The sequence below is a fragment of the Euwallacea similis genome, chromosome 13 (genome assembly GCF_039881205.1).
Source record: "Euwallacea similis isolate ESF13 chromosome 13, ESF131.1, whole genome shotgun sequence".
Classification (NCBI taxonomy): domain Eukaryota; kingdom Metazoa; phylum Arthropoda; class Insecta; order Coleoptera; family Curculionidae; genus Euwallacea; species Euwallacea similis.
This window is the reverse complement of record NC_089621.1, coordinates 732,377-753,134: the sequence shown is the minus strand read 5'-3', so window position 1 is coordinate 753,134 and position 20,758 is coordinate 732,377. Positions and strand designations below refer to the sequence as shown.

Genomic DNA, 20,758 nt, shown 5'->3' with positions numbered 1-20,758 from the left:
AACTAAAGTGAATAATCCTACGTAGGTATACTACATGTTAAGAGACGAAAAGTTGTCTTGTTTTCAATAAACAAGACATAAATGTGCATTATTGAAACTAACAATGAAAAAAATTCACATTTTTAAGAAAGCTGGTACATGACTTGAAAAATGTGATGTCTGATTATTTCATTTTATGTTTAAGACCATATACAACTTTTTATGAAAAATAACTTTTTTTAGTAAAATTAAGAATAAAAAAGTTTCCCATATAATTCCAACTTAAGTAGATATACTGTATTATTGGTCTACCGGTATGAAATGAGCGCTATTTTGTGAAAATAAAACACCAATTTTAACAAGGAAAGAAAAATAAAATTTATTCAAAATATTGACCATTGTTTTCTACACATTTTGACCACCTTTCTGGCAATTTATGGATACCACGCCAATAGAAATGTGCCTCTTTGGCATCAAATCAATTAGACACCCAATTTTCTACTTCTTCGTAGGAATCGAAGTGCTGCTCAGCTAATGCGTGTCCCATCGATGAAAACAAATGGTAGTCCAAAGGAGCCAAATCTGGTGAATACGGCGGATGGGGTAGCAACTCCCAGCCAAGTGTTTTGATGGTATCCTAAACCGGTGTTGCTTTGTGTGGAGGTGCGTTGTCATGGAGCAAAATTACCTTCCCGTATTTTCTGGCCCATTCTGATCGTTTTTCGATCAACGCATTGTTTAAATTAATCAATTGTTGTCGGTAGCGAACAGTATTAACGGTTTCACCAGGTTTTAAAAGCTCGTGGTGCACCACACCTTTCTGATCCCACCAAACACACAGCATTGCCTTCTTGCCGAATCGATCAGGTTTTGCAGTCGATGTTGATGGTTGTCCCGGATCAACCCATGATTTTTTCCGTTTAGGATTTTGAAAATAAATCCATTTTTTATCTCCAGTAACAATTCGATGCAAAACTGATTTTCTTTCGTGCCTTTGAAGCAAAATTTCACTGGTGCTTTTTCGGTTCTCCATCTGTCTTTCATTCAATTCATGCGGCACCCATTTTCCACATTTTTGGATCTTTCCCATAGCTTTTAAACGATCAGAAATTGTTTGTTGTGCAACATTTAACATTTCTGCCATTTGCTTTTGACTGAAAGTGTCATCTTCATCCAATATTGATTGCAGTTCGGCGTCTTCAAACTTTTTTGGTGGTCTGCCACGTTCTACATTTTGCATATCAAAATTGTTATTTCTGAATCGTTGAAACCATCTTTTGCATGTTGCTTCTGATAAAGCATAATCACCATATGCCTCGACAAGCATTCGATGCGACTCTGCAGCACTTTTCTTCAAATGAAAGCAAAAAATGAATGCTTTCCGCAAATCATCATTTTGTGGCACAAAATTCGACATTTTTGGCACAATGAAATAATATAGTGTTATTTGTTCAAGGACTTGATTTGTACTGAATATGTTTGTCAGTTTGTATACCAACCAAGCAAACAAAAAAAAAGGTTTGTTTACAACAAATGCCCTATATCGAGACATTTATATCCTGACGCTCATTTCATACCGGTATACCTGGTAATATAACATTATGTAGAACCCAGTATGGGGTACCATTTGTTGTCAAAAGCGCAGGGTTGTCACATTAAGAGAAAGTTGTCTAGGTTTGAGGAATTTTTGTAGGCGAAGAGCATGTTTTTATGGGATTTAAAAAATATGAAAATAAATATGAACTGAAGAAGCAAATGCCTGAATTTATGACTTGAACGTAATTTACGGCGTTCTTATCAAAAACATCAATTTTTTTTTCTACTCCAAGATAAGATAAAACCAAAATTAATCTTAGTCCTGATTGATATTTGCAGTTTTTAACTAAAGATTACCAAAAGCGTCAAATGATAAACGATTATCACCATATATGATAAAAGATACAAACATCTATTATTTTTAATTTCAAAGCATCTAATCCCTATGCTATTGTTTCTGAAACTTGATCATACATTACCCGACGTTGTCAAGTACCTAATGAAAAATCCTATGACAAAGTTCCTGGCTACGCTAGTGAGATTTTACAGTCCTAATAATGCAGTTGTTAAAGTGAATCGGTCGTGAAAATGGCAACGTTCATCGAGAAAGAGCTCAACAACTTAGGGGACTCGGCAGAACCTCAAGTCCGCAAACGAAAAACCTGTAGATCGATTTTCTGCTCCAAACTAGCGAAGGGGATTATTATAACTTTAAGTATAGCAGTAGTTGTGCCGACTTTAGCGTACTTTTTTGTCATATCTAGGTAGAAAATATTTACTAATTTTTTAAATGTGGCAAATAATCATAAAGTTCCACAGAAATGTGTCTGATGCTGGCGATGAAGATCAATATTATTGCCTAATAGTAAAGGAATTTCGGATACCATGCGGAAACGCTGGTATAAATCAAGAAGCATGTGAAGCTGCCAATTGCTGTTTCAACACAACCACCAATGAATGCCATCACTTTTTACCCTCAAAGTACGTTTAAGCGGTATTAGAAAAATCACAGAAAATCACTTTTACTTTACAGATTCTTTTATAAGAACAATAAAAACTCTTTCGAGGCGTCAGAAAATAAATCCCCTGTAGGCTCAGCTATTCTCCCTAATGTTAAACTTACAATCCAAAACAAGAGTGCCAACAAACTTTCTTTCATTATCCACGATCCTTCGGAAAACGTTGAAGAAATTTCACTTAAAGACACCAATTTCACAGTGAATTTATCGACGAAAAAGCTATCCCTGGAAGTTTTCGATCAAGAAGGGGACATAATATTTTCTTCCACTAAAGCAGCCCTAATTGCGTCTGAGCGATACTGGGAATGGGGGTTCGAACTCACCAATGGGACTCTCTTTGGATTGGATCGTAATCACATTGATCTTCAAGAAGGCGAAAACATCACAAAAGTGATTTATAAAAATCGGGATGACCATTACACCATGCCGGTTTTGTGGGCTTATCAGGATGGAAAATTCCATGGTAAACACAAGAATTGCAAATCAAAGCAAGCATAAATTAATTTTAAATTATAGGCGTTGTTATTCGGCATGATGGACCCTTAGAGATCCAAATTCTGTCCTCTAATATGGTAATCCTTCGATCCTTATTGGGCAAAAAAATCGAGGTTGAGCTGTCTTTGGGACCAACACCGATTGAGCTATATAATACTCAAATCCAAAAAGTAATTCCGCCTCCCTTATGGATGCTTGGAACTCATAATTGCAGGTAAAATGCTCTGAAGGTTTAATAGAATTCCGCGCAAGAAAATTGAATTATAAAGGAAGGGAGACTCTACAAATTTGGCAGAAATTTTGAAGATTTATGCAAAAAACAGTGGGTCACATTTCGACACTGACTGCATTCATGAGAATTTGTTTATGGCCCTGCAAGATGATGTTAATGATAAAGACATAACTGAATTGAAAGATATTATTAAGGCTCTATCTGAGGATGCAACGAAGTTCGTATTTGCTTTGCCTCCACATGTAAGTAAGCATATGATTATTACTTTTTTGTAAATAACCTAAAATTCCAGATACTTTTAAATGATGCCAATCAACTTTACGTAAAAGCAAGTAAATTAGGGGTACTTTACAAGAATCAAAAAGGAGTTATATATAATGGCATATATTTGAGCAGAACGGTAGTTTACCCAGATTTTTCTATCACATCCATTGGGGACTACATAAATTTCCTGATTGAATGGCTGGACAGCAAAATAGGACTATCATCCATTAGTGGATTTGTACTGAACGACAATTGGCCTCAAGACGACAGTTACAAGAAGGTGGAAAGCAAGGGTTTGCCCTATTTTAGCAAGGTATTTTATTAGAAATTATCTGACTAGTAATACATTTACGCCCCTTCAGGCTTTAAACCAACAAATGCAATACACACTCCCTTGGACTCTGCAAGGGAGCGATAAGGTGCTTCACCTGGAAAAGCATAATTTATATGGAGAATACCAGAACTCGACTCTTTACAAATATGCGCCTGATTCAATGATTATATCTGCAGTAAAACAATACGGCAGCAGTGAGCCTGAGATATCAGACAATTTTGTAACTTCCTGGGAAAACTTCAATATTTATCTAAACAGAATTCTATTCAGCAGCATTACCGGTAATCCCATGATTGGGCTTCCTATCTGCGGAGACACCTCCAATTATAAAAAATCATTGCATGAAATTTTGTGCATGAGGTGGTATATGGCAGCAGCCACTCTGCCTTACTTCAGAGTCTCTTCAGGTAGTGGGAATACTGGAAATCATATAATAGATCTAAAGATATAAATAAATTTTTAGGAAACGTATTTAGAGACCCAGCAAATCTCAACACAATATACGCAAAAATAGTCGCAGAAACTGCCATGACCAGAAGGGCACATTTGCAGGATTATTTATTTACACTGCTCAACACCAACGGCCCTCTCGTTAGGCCTATGTATTTCGATTATTACGCCAATGAATCAACTCTTTCGATGGAAAGGTATATTTTCAAATATTATTAACTTAATCATTAAAGTTAAAACTTTTATTTAAGGCAGTATACTATAGGCTCAAACATTATAGTAGCACACCCCTTCAGCAGTGGTACAACTAGGTTGCAAGTGTATTTGCCCCACTCCAAGGGAGTTTGGTACGAATTTTGGGGAGGAACCAAATTTGCTACTAAAAAGAACCATGAATTTGTTAATATTGATCTGTTGGAGTCTGACTTGGTTATGTTTATTGCTCAAGGGACTATTGTGGCCTTAACTGTAAGTCTAAACATAGTCTACAAAATCCAAGTAACAATAAATTCTCTAGAATGACGTCAACATTCAGTTGTACATTGCATTGGATTGCACATCAGGGTCTTGTAAAGCAAAAGGGGAATTACTGAAAGAAAACAGATTGCTCAAATTCTCTGCCTCAGATAGTGAAGTTATAATAGATGGTTTATCAACAGAAGATTGCCACCTTTCTTTGACAAATCTGAGGGTTTACGGATACAACAGTGTTAAACTTGTGAATGTTGATAGTGAAACATTATGCAGCAGCAGAAAAGAAAAAGTGACAATACCTTTCTAAGGACTTGTAATAAAGGTTTTTAATATACTTATCAATTTTGCTTCTTATTTATTTGCAGCAACATTACCACAATAGGACTTCAAAGTTTCAACTACAGAATTTAAATATTCGTCATTATTCAGGTCTGACTTTCTTCCTGCTTCAATGTTCAGCTCATAACTGGGACCAAATCGACTGAAATACTAATATAAACACAATTAAAATGACATTTTTTTCTGCAAGTTTTAAATACCTCAAATGAATCAGGAATATCATTATCCACATCCCTGTTCAATGCTATGGCAGTTATATACGTCCATAAACGAGCTGTGTTTGGAGCATTGTAACCCCCTAATTAACTTGAAATGTAGGTGATATTTTCATATGTAATATTTTTAATATACCCCCTCCCAAGAGCAAAGTAGGTAAATTGCAATTTAAAACGCTTTTCACACAATTTCCCAGTCCTTTTAAAGTTAAATTACATTCGCCTACATGATCACCATTTAAACCATCAGCTCCACACTGAAGAACTATTGCATTGGGCTTAAAACTATCTAAGACCCTACAATTCTACTGTGAATATTGCCATTAGGTCTTGTCAAACTTACACAGGAAATAACTGTTTAAAGACTCTGGTAAATGAGTTGTCATTAAGGCCACTTTTAAAAGGGACATTTAATGAGTAAAATTTTCCCTTGCCTTTACCCACATCCTCTATGGTACCAGTGCCAGGGAAAAAACCTATTTCATATCTATGAAATGAGAGGGTTAATATTCTGTTGCTGTATTCAAAGGCATATTGAACACCATCACCTGAAATATAGAATTTTCTTATTATTAAACCTAAAGTGAAGTATGTAACATACCATGGTGAATGTCCAGATCAATGTAGAGTATCTTTTGGAAATGTTTGGACAGGAACTGTATTGCCAGTACTACATCATTTATGTAGCAAAAACCTACTGCGCTATCTCTATATAAAATTAAATCAATCGACTTACAGTAATATCATGTAGTTTTGAGTGTACACTACCTCAAAGCATGATGCCAACCACCAAACCAATTTATTGCTACTTGAACCTTTTTTGATGCTAACACTTTCGCAGCTGACAATGAGCCTCCAGCAACATTTAAACAGAAATCAAAAATAGTTTTGAAAGGAGGACAATCGTAAGCCAAGCCATATTCTAAGTGATCATCTGGAGACAAAATTATACCTCTAATAATTTATTACTTTAATAATGTTCATTTAAAATCTACTTGTTCCATAATTAACTAATACTGTATCTCTCATGGTTTATGGAATTTCTATACATTCTTGCAACCTTTTACCACTCAGTATATTAGGAATATATACCATTAATTTCATCTAAGTTCAAATCAAAGGAATTCTGAGCTTTCAGGAAGTCCACATATGAGCTTGAATGAAAAGCTTTCAGTTCTTCTTCAGTTGCTTTCCTGTTTGCCACTATAAAGATGTTTGGCGAGGACAAAAGCTGGTAGCTGCATATTAAATTGTGCACAATTGAAGCCTACGATTGATCAAAATGTAGGTACATGCAACATATAGTTGAAGAAATATGAATAAAGATGTGAAACTTACCCTGTTTTGCATGAAGAGTACTTTATCGCATTCTGCCTTCAATTCGTCACTATAGATATATGCAATTTGGTTTTTTGACATACTAATGAATTGAATAAAAGGTGAATAATAACAATGATAATGATACTAAACAATGAATGTACCACTTTATTAATTTATTAAACGGTTCGATATTATTTAAAACCATCAAATTTGGAAGAAATGAATTAAATACCCTGACGCTATACAGTGGGGTAAAAGTTAGGTTAAATTTGAATTTAAAAATGGCGCCGGAAGGTAAAACGTAAATGGCGCCACCGACTAAATAGAGAATCAATGAGTACGCGACGTCATCAATCTTTTAATCAGCTGAAACTAAATCTGATGTTATTAGAGTCCTTTTCCGCTTCAGCTCTGTTCTCTGAACAATATATACATATATTTTTTTGACAACATCTTGTCTTTTGAACTTTTGAGATATGAAGTTATCATATTTTGACCATCCTATGTGACATTTTTCCCTAATCCGTTGTCAAAAAAGTGCCAAACTACAAAATAAATGTCAAATGCTTTCATTAAAAATCTCCCTCCAGCATTTCTACTGATTTTATTCGCAGGCTCCTATTTCATTTACGTGTACTACTTCAGCTTGACCGGGATAACGAGTCTTCATCATCGATTACCATTTTTGGTTGTAATCAATTTATTGGCTATAATGTTGCTGTGGTCATTTCTAGCCACTATGTGCTCATCAGTGGGGAAAGTCCCAATGGAATATAAATTCAGTAGAGATCAGCATGTCGTTTTAATTCATGTTCGCTCCGATGACGACAAAGATGATATTCTGGAGCGGTTTTGTAAGGGAAAAGATTTGTTGCTGGAAACCTGCACTTCTACTGGAAGCATTAGGTGAAGAATTCGTTAAACTTATAGTGGGTTTTATGAGCGATTTCTTTATTAGGTACTGTTGCATTTGCATGCACATTAAGCCGGACAGAACTCATCATTGCAGCACGTGCAAAATTTGTTATCTCAGGATGGACCATCACTGTTTCTGGTTGAACAACTGCATAGGCTTTTATAACTACAAGAGCTTCATCCTTCTGATCTTCTATACCTTCCTCTACTGTTTCTTCTACGCCAGCACCAGCCTTAGGCACGTCACAATTTCCGTTCTGGACAGTTCTAAGTTCGCTCGAGATTTTTCTATAAGCGTTGGGTAAAAATTTAATAATAAGGAGGGTGAAATCGGGGAATTGTATTGGTTTTAGGTTCGGTGCAGCTTTGCTTCTAGGGATAGCGACTTTCGGGTTTCTTTGCTACCATCTGTATCTCACAGGGAGGAATGAGACCACCCTGGAAAATTTGTACCCTCCGAGTTTTGTAGAGGAGGATTCGACGTTCGATTTGGGGGTGCTGCAGAACTTTTTGGAGGTGTTCAGTGGGCAGTGGTATTTCTGGTTTTTACCAGTGTTTAGCTCCCGTGGGAGCGGTCACGCATTTTTAGTGGAAAAAAAATAAATTTTTATCTTCTCCTGCGAAATGAATTCCTGGAATTTAAGGAAATGTAAAATGGCAATGGTGGCAACGCCGCAATCGTCCAACGGACATGCCCGACGTTTAAAAAATCAATACACTGGCGGGAATTTATGCCAGGGCCGGGGAAAGGCGCAGAAATGGTCGCTGATTTCGAATGAAACGGTAGATAATTAGCTTTCATGTAACAATGCATTACTTCAATGTAACATGTAGGGGAATTCATAATAAATGAACAATAAACAAGAACGAAATCGTGGCCTATAGGCAAGTTCGTCAACAACAAATAGATCTTTTATCGCATATGGTGCGCGCATGCCACCAAACAGGTTCAAAATTTGATTTAAAAATAAATTTCGATTTTCGCTTTCAGTTGGTGGGAATTTCGAGTGAGGTGCGTTGGTTGTCGTTAAAAGGGGACACGTGCGAGTCAAACTGAGGAGTGATATTTTCGATTCAGTGTAAGTTCTGCGTCTATTTAGGAAGAATTTGAAGAGCATCATTGCTTGTAGTGCCGCTGGCAACATCGTTTTCTTAGCAAGACCATTTAATCAATAAATGATTTTTGCTCGCCTAATTTGGAAACACATTGGACGATAGGGTGTTTGCAGAAGTTTTTAATCTGCTGTATCTATTTAAGGGTGGATCACCTGTAGAATGTCCACCCTTTTAGTGCCTGCTGCAAATAGTTCACCCAAACACTGACACAACCTCCCCACTAATTCGTCTTTTCACGAAGAAAAACTGATGACTGATAATGGGGTGATATTTCTAAAAGAACCGCCCGTAACCTCTCTGAGACCCTTAAAAAGTCCTTTGCTTTGGACCCAAAGACGCATAAATGTTCTTGTCCATTACATAACTGTAATCGGACGTCTACAATACGAACCAAGAGATATTGTTTTAAGTCCAAACTACAACAGCAAAGTTAAAAATCGTGTATTTGTCGGACCTTTATTGGGTAAGGTCTATTAAAGGTCAACTCAATTGATATAGCATTTTTAACACATCGCTGCCAAAGTCCTCCGTACTTGCGATAATTTCTAAAATGTAACTTTTAAGTTCGTAATGGCATTAACTGGTTCGTCGTTATCTTGTAATGGTGTTCCGTGACTTTTCCACGTAAAGGTAGGCCCAAATAAGTTGCTTTTTCACGAGAAATTACAAACCATTTTTTCGTTCACTAAAATTTTTGGCAGGAACAAATAATAGCACGAGAGCTGAGATTACTTTTTTCTAACCGATTAGTGAAAAGCGCGAGGGAGTAGCTGTTGCCGTTTTCGAGATATTGAGGTTTAAGTGAGAGACCACCCGACGTAAGCTACCTAAATAGTCAGTTTTGAGGGAGCTTTAGAAAGAAAAATTCAGCTAGAGGCTTTTTATTTTATGCATGTCTCTGGAAATAGTGCCATAAATTGAGATCCGTATTCTAGGCTCTAAAATTAGATGAAGTTTTCATATACATATGTACATCGAGCAACCCTTCATTTGCCATATGCAGGATGCCAAAGGGTGATTACTAAGAACGGTTTTTAATTTGAGTGCTTTCAAAACATGCAGAGATGAATTATTTATAAAATTTACTCATTCATTAAATGAAACACATTTATTTTAGAGCAACGTCATAAAATTTAATTTGTTAAGTATTCCCCTGACCAGGATTCGAGCCACTGAACTTCTCTAGTCCAAATCAGGTATTATGGCTCGATCATCTTTTTCGTCTCGGGCCGGAGCTCTTCCGTGCGAGGCGCAAACAAACATTCAATTGTTTTTGACGTCATGACGTTCCAGAGCCACCTTCGATAAATGTGAAAAACATCCCCTAGTGTACAGACGTTGCAGAAAACAGCATCTGTCAGTGACCTTTGACACGACGGCAAACGAACATTCACGATCGCCTGAACGATTGAATTGTTTTCAACCACCACGGCCTTCTAGAGCCGCCTTCAAGAAATATGCCAAAATCATCCTTTTCGTTTAGAGGCGACACACAAAAAAGTTTTATTAGGGAATTATGGCTGTTTAAGCATAAAAACATAATACATCGTTTTAAAGGAAGTTTCCTAATATTTTGATAAAGATCATTACTTTTAGAGACGAGCAACAGCCATTGAAAACTTTTAAAATTTTAATTTTTGCAGCGCACCTTCTAAACTACTTTTTTTAATCACCCATAATCGGTAACAAGAACGCAAATAGCGTCTTTTAAAATCCAAACTCCAATAAAATGAATAAATAGTAGGCCAAATTTGGAGGCTTGCAGTTTCATTACCATTAAAGATATAGATTTGGTCGGGGCACCGTAATGTAGCCCCATTCTTCTACTTTAATTCATGTTATTACATGTACATAGGAAATATTTCAGTGGAGTTAGTTACAGAAGCCCAAATCCGAAAAGCCACGTTTCGAGCAATTAGTGAAAGATCTCTACCAGTTCAAAGTGTACTTTGATTGATCGATAAAAGTGGTTTTGGGGCGTAAGCATGTAAACTATTATACATTAAATTTTATACAAATTTTGGGAGAATTTGTGGGTGCGGGGGTGGTTAATTTCGAGGGTAAGTATTACTATTAATATCTTTTCCCGATAGTCGCTTGTTGGCTCCTTTAGTATCAATAATGATAAATGGATCGAGTCTAGGTATTTGTAGTATCATTTGCTACAAAAAGGGGGAAAATTATAAAATTTTATGAGATAGTCTTATTATTAAATCAGCATAATACTTTAATTTCCTTCACTGTTTGTAATGTAATAAAAAAGTGACGCATTTTTTTAAGTTTGTTAATGTTTCTACAAGTAATTATTCAATGCTAATAAAAGGAATTTGTGATAATATTATCTTGAGTTTGACTGTTTAGATTATTAGATCAATAGAAGTAACAAATGAAATAAAAACATACATTATCCTTTTTTAACCTTTATTAATTTACTTTTCACTCACTTGTATTTACAAAAAAAAAATGTGCAGAAAAATCACTTTTCAATGCAGGTTTTTGCTCATTCCTTTACACCAAAGCCAATCAATGATTCAGGTACAGCCAATTAATTAAACAATAGCCTCATTACAGGTTAATATAGTCCGACTTCTAGGTGTTTATACTCACTAATATTCGACAATAAATATGTACTACAGACCCATATCTATAAATATAATAATTTACTTCTATAAATACCCAACAATTTTCTTAAAAAAGCTCAAATGGCTGAATTTGTTTCTCATGACGATTGCCAGCGACACGTGGACACGTATACCCAACACCAAAAGGAATTATCCTTTTAAACCATCCTTAATTTAAACAATTTAAACTAAAAAAGACACATAGATTACTTTTTAGTCCCTTTAGTTATAAGGAATTTTATTGAAAAAATTGGAAAATATTCCGTAAAAAACTACATCGTAGTGAAGTTATCTAAGATACTCATGTATGTCTGGGACATCGGTTCATGAGCTGTTAGACCGCGTCTGAAAACATTGTGATAAAAATTTCTTTATCTTTATCATTACTCCCTAGTCTCAAAAAGATTTAGGCAAATGAGATTGTTGTGTTATTTCACGAATGTCCTGTTTGGGACTTTCATATCTGATTTAATGGTTAATTGGTGCCTTACACAAAAATATATACATATACAAAAATTCTCAAAAGTAAAACGTTTATTCACTAAACAATCTTATCAGTAGTATTTTTGTGGATTTTCGCACTTCAACTTTGGACTCTCTTGCGACGACTCGGACTTTACCATTATGACCTAATTACACACGTTTCATTTACGCATTACAATGGCAAATCAAATACATAATCAGGGAAAGAGACCTGTTGTTGATTAAATATGCTGCATCCGATAATACTATTGATAAACAGTTTTCCAGTCCATATGGGATTTCGCTAAATTAATATTTAACTAAGCCATCAGCAAAAAATGCAAAATAGCTCCTAAAAATGCTCATATAAACAATATTAACATTCATGGGGCGTTCTTTTTTCGACTGGTGGTTTTACCTCGTTTACCAACTAACAAACTGGTTATACAGAAAAATTCATCCTTGCGCCACATATGGCTCATTAAAAGGTTATTGCCGCGATTTGATAATTAGAATTCCGACCAATTAATTTCTATTGCAGCAGCCCTTCACCTTGGATTTAGCAGCTGAAGTAATCGAACTCACCAATAGACCTAGATATCATGCTCATAAGGCTCGTAGCCCGAAATTCCCGTCTGCCTAGTAGTTCCACGTTTAATTTAGCTTCGAAATGCCGAAATTATTCTACAGAATACAAACCAATCAGAAGCGTCCTTGTAGCTAATAGGGGCGAAATTGCAGTTCGTGTTTTCAGAGCCTGCAATGAATTGGGAATCAAATCTGTGGCCATCTACTCCAAAGAGGATAGAGGACACGTCCATCGACTGAAGGCTGATGAGTCCTACTTGGTATGTTTTGGTAGTAATTACCTAAAATCTAATTCATTTTTGTTATTTTGTAGGTAGGAGAAGGCTTGGCCCCAGTAGAAGCCTACTTGAATATACCAGAAATAGTTAAAATATGCAAGGATCACGGGGTAGATGCCGTCCACCCCGGCTACGGGTTTCTGTCGGAAAGGGCCGATTTTGCCCAGGCGGTCCTAGATGCGGGGCTTCGATTTATCGGTAAAAAAACCTTATAAATGCAGCCATAATCTAATGGTACTTTTGCAGGCCCATCCCCCAAGGTTGTCCATCAAATGGGGGATAAAGTGGCTGCAAGAGAGGCTGCTATCACAGCTGGAGTGCCAATAGTTCCAGGTACAGATGGACCTGTGCATTGCTTGGAAGAGGCTACTGATTTTTGTGCTAAACATGGGCTTCCAGTTATATTTAAGGTACTTTATGATAGGGGTATTTTTCAAAGAAACTCAAAAATTTAGGCTGACTTCTTAATTTCCTCAAGATTTTACGAAACGCAGCGGCTTTATAGAACGACCTTTGGTTAACTATCTCTAATTTTGTTTATTTAAACTCTCATTTGCAACCATAATTCAAGTCGACCCATGATTCAAATTAACACTCAATGCTGCGTAGTATGTATCCTAACCTGTCTAATACATGCTGTTAAATAAAGAAAGAAGATATAATGTACGTGACAACCATATTCAGAGCCTACTTTACTACTAGATTGGTAGGATTTATGCCACAGCTTTTGTCTTCGTCTGTGATATAATAAACAAACACAGCAAGATGAAGCTGCTCGGAATACGTGGTGCTGAGTATAATCTAAAACCAGTTGATACAGTGGTGCCAAATGAGAATTTTAATAGTAAAAATACTCAGGGGGCCACAAATTCTTGCTGAATTATGATGAATTTAAAGATAAGTAAAAATACGAATTTTAACTTGAATTGCGAACTACTTATTCGTCCTTTTCCTTCCTTCACTATCAATCTAAATACAATTATTACAGGCTGCTTATGGAGGGGGTGGAAGAGGCATGAGGGTGGTAACCAGCATGGATAAACTAGAAGAAAACTATAAGAGAGCCAGCTCCGAAGCTTTAGCAGCATTCGGAAACGGAGCTCTATTTATTGAGAGATTCATTGAGAGGCCTAGACACATTGAGGTGCAGCTACTAGGTAAAATTTTACCTTAGGCAGAGAAGTTGAGTTCATAGGGTGCGAATTTAGGTGACAAGGCTGGAAACGTTGTGCATTTATATGAAAGAGACTGTTCTGTCCAACGTAGACATCAAAAAGTAGTGGAAATGGCTCCTGCCCATCATTTAGATCCTGCAATTCGAGATGCTATGACTAATATGGCTGTGAAATTAGCTAAACATGTGGGATATGAAAACGCGGGCACTGTGGAATTTTTATGTGACCCTAATGGGAATTTTTACTTCATTGAAGTCAACGCAAGATTGCAGGTAAGTTCTGAAATTAAAATCTTACTTTTTTTATTCAAAACCTTTAGGTGGAACACACAGTAACAGAAGAGATCACCGGAATCGATTTAGTTCAAAGCCAAATTAGAATAGCCGAAGGACTCACCTTGCCAGAATTGGGAATTAAACAGGAGAACATCAAACCTAACGTGAGTGTAATGTAATTCAAAGTTCTTGCAATGATTTAAAGTTTTTAAGGGCTTCGCAATTCAATGTAGAGTGACCACAGAAGACCCAGCTAAAAACTTCCAGCCAGACACTGGAAGAATCGAAGTATATCGATCTGGAGAAGGAATGGGAATCCGTCTGGATGGGGCTTCTGGTTTTGCAGGCGCCATCATCTCGCCCTACTATGACTCTCTTTTAGTCAAGGTCATTGCGCATTCACACGATTTGCCCAGTGCTTGTGCCAAAATGGACAGGTAATACTGAATAATCTCTTTGAATACTCAGAAAAACCAACGATTATTCAAGGGCTCTTCGAGAATTCCGTGTTAGAGGGGTCAAAACCAATATCCCCTTCCTAGTTAACGTAATCAGCAATCAAAAGTTCGTGAACGGTTCCGTAGATACATACTTCATTGACGAAAACCCGCAGCTTTTCAAAATGGCCCCAGCTAAAAACAGAGCTCAGAAACTGCTAGTGTATCTAGCAACAGTGTTAGTTAATGGGCCTCAGACGCCTTTGGCTACGAAACTAAAGCCTGCTGAGATCAAACCTCAATTGCCGAAAGTGTCCTTAGGTAAGGATCTGTTTTTAGTTATTCGTGTTTAAGTTGTTTGGTTTTTATTACCAATTTGCATAGAAAAAATTAGAAGAGAGCAAAAGTTAGTTTTCTTGCAATGATATTGATGATGTTCAGACCATCTTATGACCCAAATTTCAAATTTTTGGGGATTCCTATACTTTGTCTATAAAGTCATTGCGCATTTCTCCACTAAATAAGTTTAACTGCCTTAAATCGTTATTAGAATAATTTATTTGCTTCTGATTCAAAAATGGAAAGCAATAATGAATATTTTCGACATATTTTGTTAACTGAACAATTGTTTAAGAAAAAGCGCCCAGGATTGATAACTCGTAAAGGTGTTGTATTTCAAGAAGATAATGCTAAATCACACACAAGTTTGACCACAGGCCAAAAATTGTTACAACTGGGATGAGACGTTATACCACATCCATCCTATTCCCCAGGCCTGGCAACATCGGACTGTTCAGTCCGCTGCAAAATACCCTTAATGGAAAAAACTTTCGCAATTGATGAAGATGTAAAAAACGTACTTGAGTCAGTTTTTTTTCCGAAAAAGAATCTGATTTTTATGAGCTCGGTAACATAAAATTGCCTCAAAGATGGAGAAATGTTATTGAACAGAAACGACAATACATAATTTATTAAAGTCGTAATTTTTAGTGAAAAAAATTGTATTTAATTTACAATGATTTTGCGGACAACCCAATAAATTACCTTATTTTACTTACAATAGTACCCGTTTATGTTTGTTCACAATCGACCAGTTTTGGTTCACATGAAACGAGCAATTAGAAGGGTTATTGCCCAGACTAGCTGTATATCTACCCATTATTTTTGGTTGTGGTTTAATTAATTTGGCATGCTTTTTGTTTTGTTTCTCTTTTAACAGAATACCTGTCCCACACACCGGCACAGAAACCTGGTTAGTACCGTTTTTTTTATTCTGTGCATGTATTGTAAGTATCGAATTTTTGTATGGTTAATTGAAATTTTGCATTCCTGCTGTATGAGGGTTTAATTTAAGTCAAGAATCATAGCTTTAATAACCAAGCTAGAGTAGTAGTTTAATAACCAAGTTATGCTCAATACACACTAACATTAAAGGTACTTCGAACATATTTACTGAAGGGATATTCAAAAGGCTAAAATTTCACGTATGTGAAAATGCAGTAAAAAATGTGTACGGGGTAAATTCATTGAAATACAGGACACACATCAGGGCAAGCCAGTTTCTTGGTTTCTATGAAAATTAATCTCCCCAGCAGTTGTTAGCAAATTAATAATTTGGCCCTTAATGGAATGTCCACTGGCAATTCACTTGACTTACTTATTGGGTTTTAGTGAAATTGCTTGCGATAACGTATTCAATGTGCTTAGTACCTCATACCGCCTGAAATAACTGATGTGTTTTAAGCGTAATTGTCAATAAAGATTATTGGCAGTTATCATCTTCAAAGCACAGAAAAATTCAAATCGTTCAAGTCCTCCTTAATGATAATTTTCTCTACCCTCAAATAGATGTACATCCTCGTAAAGGTTTCCGCCAAATTTACAAAGAACAAGGCCCAGAAGCCTTCGCCAAAGCAGTCCGAAACCACAAAGGCCTTTTGCTTATGGACACCACATTCCGTGATGCCCATCAATCCCTTCTGGCAACTCGTGTTCGATCCCACGATTTGCTTAGAATCGCCCCTTACGTCGCCCATAATTTCAGTAACTTGTACGCCATGGAGAATTGGGGAGGAGCCACTTTCGACGTAGCTCTAAGGTAAGCTCTAAGGGTCTGGAAAGGGCTTTAATGAGTTTTGACTTTAACTAAGATTCTTGCACGAATGCCCCTGGGAGCGTCTCGAAGAAATGCGTAAGCGCATCCCCAACATTCCTTTCCAAATGCTGTTAAGAGGAGCCAATGCTGTTGGCTACACTAACTACCCTGACAACGTCGTCTATAAGTTCTGTGAACTTGCTGTGAGTACTCTATCAAAACCAATTACAGAATTCTAAGTTCACGATCTTTTTAGGTGCAAACTGGTATGGACATATTCAGGGTGTTTGACTCCTTGAACTATCTGCCCAACTTGATTCTGGGCATGGAGGCCGCGGGTAAAGCTGGAGGAATTGTAGAAGCAGCTATATCCTATTCTGGAGACGTGAGCAATCCGAACAAGAAGAAATATGATCTCAAATACTATGTGAACCTCGCTGATGAGCTCGTCAAGGCTGGCACCCATGTGTTGTCCATCAAAGACATGGCCGGACTTCTTAAGCCCAAAGCTGCCACATTATTAATTAAAGCTCTACGTGATAAGCATCCCGACATTCCAATCCATATTCATACTCACGACACCAGCGGAGCTGGAGTGGCTTCGATGTTGGCTTGTGCTGAGGCTGGAGCTGATGTCGTGGATGTAGCTGTTGACGCAATGTCTGGAATGACATCGCAACCCAGCATGGGCGCCATTGTAGCCTCTCTCCAGGGCACGCCTTTGGATACTAATTTGCAACTACCACATGTGAGAAAAACTTAAAATTTTTAAACCAGGAAAACTTAAATACTCCCTAGAGAGTCGCAATATGGCAAGAACGTTTTTATCTTACAGTAAGCCTAGTTACTGGCGGCAACTGTCATTGTATGGACAATGTTGCCATATTGCTTTTTTGGGCTTTAGATATGTCCCATTGGCTTGGCTTGTTTTTTTTTTAGAACTGGCCAATTAAAACGCCTCTAAATTTGGTAATGTGACATCATATCAATATTGCCATGGTGCCACATTTTTCTCGCAATGACTAAAAGATTTTTATTTGTTCGCTTGCTCGAGTAACCATTCGCAGCATTTCAATGTTGGCACTCCAAATTGCAAGATTTTCTCATTTTTGGGGTTCGTTTTGAGTCGTCCAGCTGTTCATTTCTCTTTCTAGACCTTCACATTTTTCTTTACCAGATATCCGAATATTCAGCTTACTGGGAACAAACCAGAACCCTTTACGCGCCATTCGAGTGCACCACCACGATGAAGAGCGGCAATGCTGATGTTTATAGCAACGAAATCCCCGGGGGGCAATACACAAACTTGCAATTCCAAGCTTATTCTTTAGGACTGGGAGACTTCTTTGAAGACGTAAAGAAGGCTTACGCCCATGCCAATGAACTGCTTGGTGACATCATCAAAGTCACTCCTTCTTCTAAAGTTGTTGGCGATTTGGCCCAGTTTATGGTCCAAAACAAACTGCAGTCTCAGGATGTTTTGGACAAAGCCGAAGAATTGTCTTTCCCTAAGTCTGTGGTCGAGTTCCTACAGGGCGCCATTGGGCAGCCCTATGGAGGATTTCCTGAACCTTTTAGAAGCAAAGTTTTGAGGGACATGCCTCGCATAGAAGGGAGACCCGGGGCCAGTTTACCTCCCCTCGATTTCAAAAAGCTGCAAGAGGAGCTGCAGGAAATCTTCCCCAATGTGACTGAACGAGACGTCATGAGCGCCGCTCTTTATCCCCAAGTGACCAAGGACTATCTGGCTTTTGTGGATACTTATGGACCAGTGGATAAACTGGACACCAGGATATTCTTGACCGGTCCTAAAGTAGGGGAAGAATTCGAATGCACGATAGACAAGGGAAAAACCTTGGGGGTAAAGACGTTGGCAATGGCTGAGGATCTCACTGAAAATGGAGATAGAGAAGTATTCTTTGAGCTTAATGGGACATTGAGATCAGTGTTTATTAAAGACAAAGAAGGGACCAAGGACAAGGTATTCCATCCGAAGGCGGACAAGACCGATAGAAGCCATGTGGGAGCTCCCATGCCTGGGACTGTGATTGATATTAGAGCAAAAGTATGATGGTTACATAAAGACATAAATAGAGATTTTGAATTATCGATTTTTAGGTGGGAGAGAAAATTGAAAAGGGCCATCCAGTAGTCATTCTTTCTGCCATGAAAATGGAGACCGTAGTACAAAGCCCTGTGGCTGGTATTGTGAAGGAAGTGAGCATTACGATGGGTCAAAGTATAGAGGCTGAAGACTTACTATTGATCGTCGAATAAACACAAATTTAATGGTCAAAAAACGATATTCGTTAATAGGCTGTGCTCACAAAGCATTGGTGTATAAATTGGTTTTTTGTTATTTGTTACTTTTTAGAGATTATAGATTTTTATTATTAAATTAGTTAAAATTGTGCATTATTAATTGACTGTTTTATCTTACAAACAAAACTTTGTGTTGTGGATTTTATCCAGGACTGAACGAATTACAATAAAGCCATAGAACAGGCACGAACCTAAGTCAAATTTAATTAAACATTTAAATAATACCATCCCCAAATTCTACTACGTAGTTCAAATTAAGGAAACGGCAACACCGCGCTGGAATACTTGAGTGAGCAGTGTTGCTAAGTGGTGTTAGAAATCTTCGGATTAAGGTTTTTGCATTAATAAGAAAGTTGATATTGAAGAAAATACACGAAAGTAAAACAAAGTAGTTATTTGTACTTTTTTATATATTTCTCCATCAACGTATCCAAATTTACTTCGTTTGGACTATTACTTCTTGGCAAACTTACATCCATAGTAAACTGCAGCACAAAAGACGCCGAATGTGGAAATTAAGAAAAAAATTATGTGATACCTTATGATGGCTCATGTAGCATACTTACAAAAACCCCATTCGCTCTTTTTTTGCTCTCCTCCATTAGCCCCTGATGATTCTAAGTGTAGCCACAATGAGGAAGACCCCTACTGCGTATTTTGCTACTAAAAATGGATTAAAAAGGGCAGTTTTTGGTGTAACACGAAAAACCAGAGCAAGATTTCGTACTTGTGGCAAGATCGTTGCAGCGCATTCTTAACTAATGCCCATTAAATGAAAATTTTATGGTTTTCATAAAAACGTAAAATTGTCAAATTTGACTGACTATTACTGATTATTATTGTTGATATCTGCAGGTGTAGTAGGAATTGTGCGCTACTGATTTTATATTGCTTGAAACCAGGTAGTTTCTGGAATCCATTAATTCAGATTAATTTTAGGTTTATATTGAACGTAAAACTAACCTGAACGTTGTTTTATTTCGTAAAAAGCAGAGGCGCGCAAGCAAGTAAACAATCTTTAAAATGTCTTGAAATCAAATATGCTACGCCTCTGTTTTGTCAATTAAGTTTCCAATTCTGAGTTAAAATATCTTGAACATTTCTTGCGAATATTCAGTGACGTAAGTGACCTTTTTCTAGCTCCTAAATTTTCTTAACATGTTCTTATATCTACATACAGGGTGTCCATTTAAGCCCCTTGGACTCTTATGACATTATCTGTGATTTCATAAAAAAATAAATTATAGGGACGCACATGAGGTTCGTGAAGGTGAATTTTAAAATTAGTGACAACCCTACAGAGTGTCCCCAAAAGGCAGGGCGTCACAGTGTGATTTTTTTTAATGCGACCACCTGCATTTTTCTCAAGTGATAGAATCCTCTTTTGAGCCTGTGTGAGTTCCTAGATTTTTATCTTTGAATGCAGTGACTCGAAGCTATGATATTTTAAAAGAAATTTTAAAGATTTTCAGTGTCTCATAAAAAAATTAATATCACAGTTGGCTTAAGTTAGATTTTCATAATTTTAGGATGGACTTTTATATATAAATCATCTTACTAGACACGAATACTCCTTTAGCAAAAAATATATACAGGATATTCTCGATAAGAACTTTAATTTTCATCTTTTCCAGTTCAATTTTCCGGAAACAAGACGGTGTTTTTACGAGGTAGGACGCAAAAAAATTCAGTTTTCTTCATTTTAATATAAAATAGTGTCATATTTATCTTAAACGTTTATGGAATTAATTACGCTAGAAAAGTCTGCATTCATGGCTAAATGCCTTAGTGTTTTGTATGCGTTACCATGATTTCGA

General features: G+C 36.9%; 4 protein-coding genes across 9 annotated transcripts; 3 read left to right on the top strand and 1 right to left on the bottom strand.

The window, feature by feature from the left end:
* The first annotated feature begins 1,951 nt into the window (after nt 1-1,951).
* Nucleotides 1,952-5,117, top strand: LOC136412890 (lysosomal alpha-glucosidase-like). The gene is made up of 10 exons (XM_066396134.1): nt 1,952-2,279; nt 2,335-2,496; nt 2,549-2,997; nt 3,051-3,243; nt 3,299-3,503; nt 3,554-3,838; nt 3,888-4,266; nt 4,323-4,506; nt 4,561-4,777; nt 4,827-5,117. The coding sequence occupies exons 1-10, from the start codon at nt 2,104-2,106 to the stop codon at nt 5,088-5,090; spliced, it is 2,514 nt and encodes an 837-aa protein (XP_066252231.1). The 5' UTR covers nt 1,952-2,103; the 3' UTR covers nt 5,091-5,117.
* On the bottom strand, nt 5,003-6,881 carry LOC136412894 (histone deacetylase 8-like). 2 transcript variants are annotated; one of them, XM_066396142.1, is made up of 8 exons: nt 6,676-6,881; nt 6,430-6,604; nt 6,106-6,271; nt 5,939-6,045; nt 5,681-5,885; nt 5,474-5,634; nt 5,323-5,420; nt 5,003-5,272 (listed from the first exon to the last, which is right to left on the bottom strand). In XM_066396142.1, the coding sequence occupies exons 1-8, from the start codon at nt 6,754-6,756 to the stop codon at nt 5,135-5,137; spliced, it is 1,131 nt and encodes a 376-aa protein (XP_066252239.1). In that variant the 5' UTR covers nt 6,757-6,881; the 3' UTR covers nt 5,003-5,134. The 2 variants fall into 2 exon arrangements, with proteins under 2 accessions (XP_066252239.1, XP_066252240.1); XM_066396143.1 differs by having other exon boundaries at nt 5,114-5,264.
* Nucleotides 6,882-7,153: 272 nt separating this feature from the next.
* LOC136412897 (palmitoyltransferase ZDHHC2-like) lies at nt 7,154-8,365 on the top strand. 2 transcript variants are annotated; one of them, XM_066396147.1, is made up of 3 exons: nt 7,154-7,563; nt 7,616-7,843; nt 7,893-8,365. In XM_066396147.1, exons 1-3 carry the CDS (start codon nt 7,214-7,216, stop codon nt 8,173-8,175), a joined length of 861 nt encoding a protein of 286 aa, XP_066252244.1. In that variant the 5' UTR covers nt 7,154-7,213; the 3' UTR covers nt 8,176-8,365. The 2 variants fall into 2 exon arrangements, with proteins under 2 accessions (XP_066252244.1, XP_066252243.1); XM_066396146.1 differs by having other exon boundaries at nt 7,616-7,873; nt 7,926-8,365.
* Nucleotides 8,366-8,515: 150 nt separating this feature from the next.
* PCB (Pyruvate carboxylase) lies at nt 8,516-19,131 on the top strand. Of its 4 annotated transcripts, none has more exons than XM_066396125.1 (15): nt 8,517-8,651; nt 12,313-12,619; nt 12,673-12,835; nt 12,884-13,047; nt 13,626-13,794; nt 13,846-14,084; nt 14,132-14,251; nt 14,301-14,524; nt 14,577-14,845; nt 15,744-15,776; nt 16,373-16,622; nt 16,675-16,822; nt 16,876-17,367; nt 17,797-18,684; nt 18,738-19,131. In XM_066396125.1, exons 2-15 carry the CDS (start codon nt 12,374-12,376, stop codon nt 18,894-18,896), a joined length of 3,564 nt encoding a protein of 1,187 aa, XP_066252222.1. In that variant the 5' UTR covers nt 8,517-8,651; nt 12,313-12,373; the 3' UTR covers nt 18,897-19,131. The 4 variants fall into 4 exon arrangements, with proteins under 4 accessions (XP_066252225.1, XP_066252222.1, XP_066252224.1 ...); XM_066396127.1 differs by having other exon boundaries at nt 8,567-8,651; nt 12,316-12,619; XM_066396126.1 differs by lacking the exon at nt 8,517-8,651 and adding an exon at nt 9,242-9,318.
* The last annotated feature ends 1,627 nt before the right edge of the window (nt 19,132-20,758 follow it).

Bases quoted from the DNA above. Each gene is read 5' to 3' on its own strand.
- LOC136412897 (XM_066396147.1), top strand. From the start codon at position 7,214: ATGTCAAATGCTTTCATTAAAAATCTCCCTCCAGCATTTCTACTGATT. The intron at 7,564-7,615 runs GTGAAGAATTCG...TTTCTTTATTAG, and splicing joins ACTTCTACTGGAAGCATTAG to GTACTGTTGCATTTGCATGC. The intron at 7,844-7,892 runs GTTCGCTCGAGA...TTTAATAATAAG, and splicing joins TCCGTTCTGGACAGTTCTAA to GAGGGTGAAATCGGGGAATT.
- PCB (XM_066396125.1), top strand. From the start codon at position 12,374: ATGCTCATAAGGCTCGTAGCCCGAAATTCCCGTCTGCCTAGTAGTTCC. The intron at 12,620-12,672 runs GTATGTTTTGGT...GTTATTTTGTAG, and splicing joins AGGCTGATGAGTCCTACTTG to GTAGGAGAAGGCTTGGCCCC. The intron at 18,685-18,737 runs GTATGATGGTTA...ATCGATTTTTAG, and splicing joins TGATTGATATTAGAGCAAAA to GTGGGAGAGAAAATTGAAAA.
- LOC136412890 (XM_066396134.1), top strand. From the start codon at position 2,104: ATGGCAACGTTCATCGAGAAAGAGCTCAACAACTTAGGGGACTCGGCA. The intron at 3,244-3,298 runs GTAAAATGCTCT...TGAATTATAAAG, and splicing joins CTTGGAACTCATAATTGCAG to GAAGGGAGACTCTACAAATT. The intron at 4,267-4,322 runs GTAGTGGGAATA...ATAAATTTTTAG, and splicing joins TTACTTCAGAGTCTCTTCAG to GAAACGTATTTAGAGACCCA.
- LOC136412894 (XM_066396142.1), bottom strand. From the start codon at position 6,756: ATGTCAAAAAACCAAATTGCATATATCTATAGTGACGAATTGAAGGCA. The intron at 6,272-6,429 runs GTATATATTCCT...TTTTGTCTCCAG, and splicing joins GAACTTAGATGAAATTAATG to ATGATCACTTAGAATATGGC. The intron at 6,046-6,105 runs GTAGTGTACACT...AATTTTATATAG, and splicing joins GGTTGGCATCATGCTTTGAG to AGATAGCGCAGTAGGTTTTT.